This window comes from Geospiza fortis, unplaced genomic scaffold, assembly GCF_000277835.1.
Source record: "Geospiza fortis unplaced genomic scaffold, GeoFor_1.0 scaffold391, whole genome shotgun sequence".
Classification (NCBI taxonomy): domain Eukaryota; kingdom Metazoa; phylum Chordata; class Aves; order Passeriformes; family Thraupidae; genus Geospiza; species Geospiza fortis.
This window is the reverse complement of record NW_005054472.1, coordinates 1357807-1365528: the sequence shown is the minus strand read 5'-3', so window position 1 is coordinate 1365528 and position 7722 is coordinate 1357807. Positions and strand designations below refer to the sequence as shown.

General features: G+C 48.2%; 1 protein-coding gene across 1 annotated transcript in view; it reads right to left on the bottom strand.

Annotated features, from left to right (window-relative positions):
* Positions 1-7697, bottom strand: part of ETV7 (ETS variant transcription factor 7) — a 9313-nt gene extending 1616 nt beyond the window's left edge. Inside the window, exons 1-6 of the mRNA XM_014309966.2 lie at positions 7692-7697; positions 4461-4578; positions 4037-4201; positions 2923-3030; positions 1857-2045; positions 516-658 (exon numbers count right to left, since the gene is read on the bottom strand). Coding sequence (XP_014165441.2) covers positions 516-658; positions 1857-2045; positions 2923-3030; positions 4037-4201; positions 4461-4578; positions 7692-7697 — 729 coding nt within the window. The remainder of the gene's footprint in view (positions 1-515; positions 659-1856; positions 2046-2922; positions 3031-4036; positions 4202-4460; positions 4579-7691) is intronic.
* Between the last annotated feature and the right edge of the window lie 25 nt (positions 7698-7722).

Genomic DNA, 7722 nt, shown 5'->3' with positions numbered 1-7722 from the left:
AGCACGGCTTCTGCACTGGATTGCCCAGAGGAACAGCAGCTGCCTCTTCCCCTGGATCTCCAGAGGCAGAGACTGCACCTTTCTCCAGGATCCCTGCTCCAGCAGAACCACCCCTGGCACTGCAGGAGGGCTGAGCCACAATTCCAATGGGGCTGCTGCCAGCACCCTGACCCACAGGGTGTCAGCTTGGGTTCTGACTCTGGCAGTGTTGTTTTGGTTCACTGCATTGTTTATTTTATCCTTTTATTTTTTCTTCCCTATTAAAGAACTGTTATTTCCTGCTCCCATATTTTTGCCTGAGAGCCCCTTAATTTAAAATTTATAGCAATTTGGAGAGATGGGGAGGGTTTACATTCTCCATTTCAGAGGAGGCTCCTGCCTTCCTTTGCAGGCACCTGGCCTTACAAACCAAGACACCTGGGGCCCCCAGCTCTAGGGAACAGCTCATGAAAGGGACATGCAGGGATGCCAAATTCCTTCTCAGGGATGCCAAACTCCCTGTCAGTTGCACTCACCTTGTGGTTGCCCCAGAGCTGGGCCAGCCCGTTGGGGTTGACGACACGGAACACCTTGGCCTCCCTGTCCTCCCACCTGATGTAGGGCTCGTAGCGGCGGTCGGCCAGCAGCTGGTACACGTACTCCCAGAGCAGCCTGCAGTCTGAGCAGGGGGCTGCTGCTGGGCACAGAGCTGCCACCCTGCCAGGCTGCCCCAGCAGCACAATTGCACATTTAGCAGCAACAATGTCAGAACCCAGGTGTCAGAACTCAGCGCATCCCTCCGGGTGTCCAGAGTTGCCAAGGACCCGCCGTGGGGCTCAGAGACCCTGGCACACAGCCCAGAGCACCTGGGGATTTGATTATGACCCCTGGAGCAAGTTACCAGCTTTGTATGAGGACCTGAAAGTCACAGAAGTTTAAATAGTATAATAATAAAATGATCACAGGGTGAAAATGTAGATTTTAGGATTCTTGGTATGGGGGTTGTGGGGACAAGATGGAGGAATCTGGGCATGTCCAGCCTTTCTCCTTCTTCTTCTTCTTGGCCTCCATCTTCTGGGTGATGTTGGCATTTTTGGATTGGTTTAAGGTAGAAGTTCACTGTCTAACATAGGTGATAGGTATTGGGAAGTTATGGTAAATAGTGTACACGTAGTTTTTAGTACAAAAAGACAACACCAGTGTGCCTCAACCTCACCTGCAAGACAAACCTTGGTGGGTTGGAGAAAGAATTTTATACATAAGAAACAATAATCAACCTTGAAAAGGAGAACAGAAGAGTTCTGACTCCTTCTTTCACTGCCAGGCTGGGAAAAGAGACTTTCTAACACATCTTGGGGTCGCTGTGACCAGCAGAGATTCTGAGATGACAGCTGTCACTACAGTCACTGTCACTATGACAATTGTCACTAAATAACATGCCAAGGACACGCAGCTCTTCCAAGGTGAAAAGAGAGTTTTTAATTGCTGACTCTAACATTTACAGATTTCTAAAAGTGACAGTGCCACCTCTCCAATGACACTGGACAAACTAATGGTTTATTAAATTTTTCTTCCTCCATAAAAGAATGCAAAACAGTAAGTTAGTTACGTAAAGTGTGTAAGAAAGTTTGTTACAAGAATGCAAACATCAGAAGGCTCAGAAAAGCTTAAAAAATCAGGGTGACAGACAATAAATATGAGGAGAGCACAGAGCTCAGGCACAGCACTTTTACTGTGAGATCTCAGAGCAATTACAATTTTTCAGGTGGGGAAACTGAGGTGGAAAAGCACGGAATGAGGGGAAGGAGACAGATGGGCAGACAGGACAAAGCACCATCTCATTTCCCCAAGGAACAAGGCTATAAATTCATAATTACCTGCAATTTTCCCATCCACTGGGGCCGACAGGGTAGCAGGAAAAGAGCAGATGGCGCCTGGCCTGCAGCTACTCTCTGAGCTGTGGTGGGAGAGGTTCAGTGGCTGCGTGTGGCTGTGGAACAGGGGCTGCTCTGCACAGCCCAGCCACGAGGAAACAACTGGGGCAGCCTCAGCACTGCAGTCTGCACCTGCCAAAAAAAAAAAAAAACTAATAAAATAAACCCCTAATAATCACCCTGTGCATTTTTAGGGTCCCAGACCTTGCAAAGCCCTGAAACAGGAGGGGAGGGACAGCCCAGGGTGGTTATCAGGTGGGAGCAGCCCACAGAGGAGGAGGGTGCTGAGGAAAGCCTGGGGTTTTCCTAAGGCTGGAGCAGCACAAAGTCCAGGGCAGCTTAGAGGAGATGTCAGGTAGGGTAAGGGTCAGATGCAGAAGAAAAACTGGCATAGGAAAATGCCCCAGAGCACAGGCACACCCTGGTAAATTGTTGTGGGGATGTAATGTGTTAACCACCTTGCACAGGAACCAGTAGAAGAGTCCAGGAAAGTGCTCCCAGATCCACCTCCACACACATCCAGCCTCTGACACCAATCCAACCCACCCTAACTCCTGCCTGGGCCCCCCAAGGGCACAAAGAAGCTTCACTGACCCTCACCAGCCTCACCTGGGCCCTCTCCTCACCCCACCCCCTGACCCAGCATCTCTGTGTAAGCTCAGCCCCAACTCCTCAGCCCCTTCCCACTATGCTGCAGGACTAATCTCCAGCAGGGCTCTGCCTCTGCCTGGCTTTGACCCTCCCTGACCCAAATCTCAATCTGCAGGCAGGTTTCTTAGGGAAGTCACAGCCCTGCCAGTTTGCCACACACCCCCACAGCACTGGTTCTGAGCTGCTGCATCACTACAAACTTCCCAGCTGGCCTGGACTTTGCTGGGCCTGGTTGCCTCTCTCAGGGGGTGTGGGATGGTTTCAGCAGGCTGAGCTCCAAGCCCCAGGTGAGTGCAACCAGGCAGGTTCTGCCTGCTGGACACTGCTCTTCTCCCAGGGTATTTTTCCCCCATCATACCTTCCTCTGTGCTCCTGGCTTTCCTGAAGGGTGAGTTCAGCAAGGGGCTGCACACCAGAGATCTTCTCTGAGTTTTAATGAACTGGAGTATTTCATAAAGCACATCCCCTGCAGGGAGGGAAACTCTGCTCAGATGCCTTTGGATAATGGTTTGAATAACGTTGCTGAGATTATGAACTACAGCGTGGGGTTATTCCCCATCCCAAAGTGTTGGAATGTTGGGGGACACAAGACAGGTGATGGACTTTGGACCTGGTTAACAAAAGAGATTTGATAACAGGATGCCTTGGCAAAAGCAAATGGAACTTTGAAAATTAGACCTGGATTGCAAGAAGATTCAATCAAACAGGTTACCAGAAAAAGAAAATTCCATTAAACTCTGCAAGCAGGAGATGTTGTTATATGCATAAGTTTGTGTGTGTGATTTTAACCTAATCATTGCAGGACACATTACTAGTCTCCCTGAAATAGGATATAAGTGTTTGTATCCCACAATAAAATGGGATTCTGATCACCGAGTCAGTCTCCACATCTCTCTCCATCACTGACACCAAAGTATTTGCAGTTCGGATGGACCAGAGAAAGGAAGAGCTGTCCTCATCTCCAGCTCAAAACCTGCTCTGCTGGGACCCACTGAGCCCTCTCAGCAGAGCACACCTTGTGCTGGGATGGTGCTCACAAACCCCTGGGTCCAACCTGAGCTGAGCTCGGTGTCTGAAGTCATCCTTGGTGAGGATGCACGAGGCTTTGCTGTTCATTTCACACTTAATAGCCCATGGATATCCTTATTTCAAGGTATCAAGTAACAAAGAGCCTTACAGAGTAAACACCTATAGTGCTAGCAACACACACTGACATTACAGAAAAATTAAATAGAAAAATAAACTTCTATCCGTTTTTTAAGTTACCCATTAACTTGACCACTGTAAGATCTTTAACGTTTCTGTGGCTTCCTGGAATGCACACCAAGTGTACTTTGCATGATGGAAAGACAACTGAACAAGCACAGACCTGTGCTCCTGCTGCCCAGTGCAGCACTCCCTGGACTTCCCTGGCTTTGATGCAGGATCCCCACCTTGTGCTGGGATGGTGCTCACAAGCCCCTGGGTCTCACCTGAGCTGGGAGCTCGGTGTCTGAAGTCCTCCTTGGTGAGGATGCACAAGGCTTTGCCGTTCATTTCGAACCTGCTCTGCTCAGTGGGCCGCAGGGAATATTCCCTCTCAGCCCATCGCAGCCAGTGGATCACATCATCCTTGCTCCACAGGGAGGGCTGGATTCCTGAAACCAGGAAAACACCTCTTGTTCTCAAAACTGCTGAGTGGCAGGTGGGGCTTCTTCTCCATCACCAAACTTTCCCTCTATATTAAGCACTCACGGGTCAAAAACACCCCAAAGAGAGAAAATTAACCCTGAGGAAGCCTTGTCCCCCTTGCCAGCAGGGAATGGTCCCTGGGTGGGACACCATGGCTGTGCCCACCCTGTCCCACCCATGGCAACTCCTTTTTGAGCAGCACTGACTTGCTTAACCTCTACTCACTCAGCCTCCCTGGAAGCCTGAAGATCTGCCCAGTGCTGATGGGTGAGGGTCTGGCCTGGGATGGGGGTGGTACTGACACAGCCATCACGGGGCTGGAGGAGCTGATGGTCACTTTGCCCTGGGGAAGAGATCAGATACATCAGTGGGGAGAAATTCTGGTCCTGCCTTGGAGGTGCCTCCATGTCCTGGATTGCCAAGGGAATTGGATTCTATTTGCCATGTGTATGGCAGTTGTCTTCTGCTCAGTGGGCAGTTTGCCTTATCTCTTCCACAATCACTCCTCCCTCAGGAGGGGACACCTGCTGATAACAGCTATTGAATGTCCCTGCATGGCTGATAAGAACTACAGCATCCCACTGGGAGATGTGAGCCCAGGGGAGGAGCCAAGCATTCCTACCCGGATATAATCCAGAGGTTTTGAGACACCAGCACGGCTTCTCCACTGGATTGCCCAAAGGAACAGCAGCTGCCTCTTGCCCTGGATCTCCAGAGGCAGAGACTGCACCTTTCTCCAGGATCCCTGCTCCAGCAGAACCACCCCTGACACTGCAGGAGGGCTGAGCCACAATTCCAATGGGACTGCTGCCAGCACCCTGACCCACAGGGTGTCAGGTTGGGTTCTGACTCTGTCAGTGTTGGTTTGGTTTACTGCATTGTTTATTTTATCCTTTTATTTTATTCCCTAATAAAGAACTGTTATTCCTGCTCCCATGTTTTTTGCCCGAGAACCCCTTAATTTAAAACTTATAGCAATTCAGAGAGAGGGGGTTTACATTCTCCATTTCAGAGGAGGCTCCTGCCTTCCTTAGCAGACTCCTGTCTTTCCAAACCAAGACACTCCACCTGCTCCAGTATTTCCTAACTGGTTTCTCATAGCAGCGTGATGTGACATGTGTTGTTTTTGTATTAAGGATGGATGAATGAAGTGACCAAAACTCTTAGGTTTTTAGAAGGTAAATGTAAATTTTATTAGACATTATATATTCTTTTATAGTTATGCTAAAGTTGGACTTGATTGGTCTTTAATTAATACTCTTTATACTATTGGTTAATTAGGAATAGTACCCTTCTTGTAAATATTTTATAAGTAAATAATATGTTTTAAACACTAGTTGTAAAGATTAAAGATTGTTTTAATTCTTCCTCTGAGCTTTCTCAAACTTCCCAGAGTAATGCTTGGGAAAGTTTATCTGATTCTTTCTCTGACCAGACTTTCAATAACCACAGATGTAATGTGTTGTCTGCAGCTCTTCCTCACACTTTTCCAGTCCCTGGTTGCCAAGATATCCCTCTCTCCAGCTCTTTAGCAGAGGAACCTGCTCTCATTCAGGCTCTGGATGGGGGTTATCCATCCCCATGGCTGCAGGAAATGGGAGATGGAGCTAAGGCTGGCAGAGCCTGCAGTGCCTGTGCTCCTGCAGGACCCTCTGATGCCCGATGGGTGCTCAAGGTTTTAGGAGAGCACTTCAGTTCTTTAGAGCTGTTAAAATCCATCTGGCAGCTTTGATTTTGTCTCGAAAACACCATATGGAGAGGGATCTCTCACTGTGTCCCCAGGGATCATTTGGGCATAAGTGGGAATGGCCATCCCATGGTTTAGGGGGGTGCAAGCTCCTCTTGCTGACTCTCCATGGAGTTCTGGCCCCCTCAGGAATTACTTTTCCCTCTCAGCCAGGGCATGTGAGCCAGAAGGGAGCTCAGATCCTGCTTCCAGCCACATCTAGATCTTGAAATATTACCGGCAGCCAAGCAGATAATGTTTCCCCTTAAAAACCTATTAATGTGAATCCCAGCAATTTCTCAGCTTCGCTCACTGGAAAATTAACAATTTCGCTGTCAAATGGTATTTTCTGAAGCAGTTACCAACTCTGAGCACTTCAGGCTCAGGCAGGTGATTTAGAGCAGCCATCCCTCGACTGTGTGTGCAGGCAGAGGAGTTGAGCCCTCTGAAAATGAGGGGTGAGGAGATGGGAGTGGACACATCTTAAATGCAAAGCTGAAGCTCCCAAAATCAGGAGAAGAAGACACAGAAGCAATACAGTGCATCAGTCCAGGGAAAAATGCTTCCCTGGGAGTTACAGGAGGAAGGCAGCAGGCTGATGGGAGGATTTCTGAATCCTGAATTCTGAAATTCGGAAAATTTCAGAATTTTCCTTCTGAAAAAGAAGGACAATTTGGTGGTCACTGGATTGGATTTAAAAAGCAGGCAGCTACATGACAGTGCATGAAGAGAACAGTGAGACTCCAGAATAAACTCTGAGCAGGCTTGGCAGGAATACGAACTGTCTTTCAGATTCACTCTAAGCAATAAGCTATGGGGAAAATAAAAGTGAAAGAAATCAGCAGTGTATTTTGTCTAGAACTCTCTAAAAGTTATTTTAATTTTCTCCCATCGGTGTGACTCTCTTACAAACGAGATTTACAGTAAAACCAGAACAAATCTGGTATTTTTCTTGCTCCTAAGGATTTATAGGCCTTGAGATACATTCTGAATTTTTATTATGTTACACTAATTTTATGTTCTTGCTTTTATCCCTGCTTAGCTGCTTTCAGACTTTTCTGAGATGGCTTTTTTTTTTTTGCTTCAAGAGGAAATACTGTCCTTGGGGGTGTTTGAGTAGAAAAGTGAGAAAAAGCAGGCTGGAAATGAACCCCCAGATGTGTGAGAGGGGCTTTTTGCCCAGAACCCGATGGGGGAACAGAGGCTCCTGGCTGCTCCATGAGGCCGTTTGGAGGTGGGATAGGGGTCACCCCCCAGGGCATGAACTTCCAGCAAATCTTGTCCTGGTTTAGGGCAAATTTGTGAGAAATGAGCACCATGAGCCAACAAATACAGCAGCCTTATTGCCACTTGCACTTCCATAAATCGTGTACTCTGCCAGTTCTGAAGTGCAGTGTTAAAAACTCTGCGGGCAGATGCCAACAGTAATTCTGGTAAAACCTGAGCACGTCTGTCCAGCAACAGTTTCAACTGGTTTTTTGCTTTGTTGCTTCATCTTCACAAAAAATTATATTTTTCATCATATATCAACTTCTTCATAGCATCCAACACGATTTGCCTCTACATTAGCTTTTTGTTGTTCTGCCAGTCCTGAAGGCACGGAACATCATACCCAGCATGAACAGAACACACGAGTGGGGATACAGCATCATGACGAGCCCCAAGCGAGGAGGAGAAATCCCGAGAGGGGCCGGGGAGGAGGGAGGACAAGGACCGGGGCCGGCTCCTACCTGCATGGCCGGTGGCCGGCCCGGTGCGAGC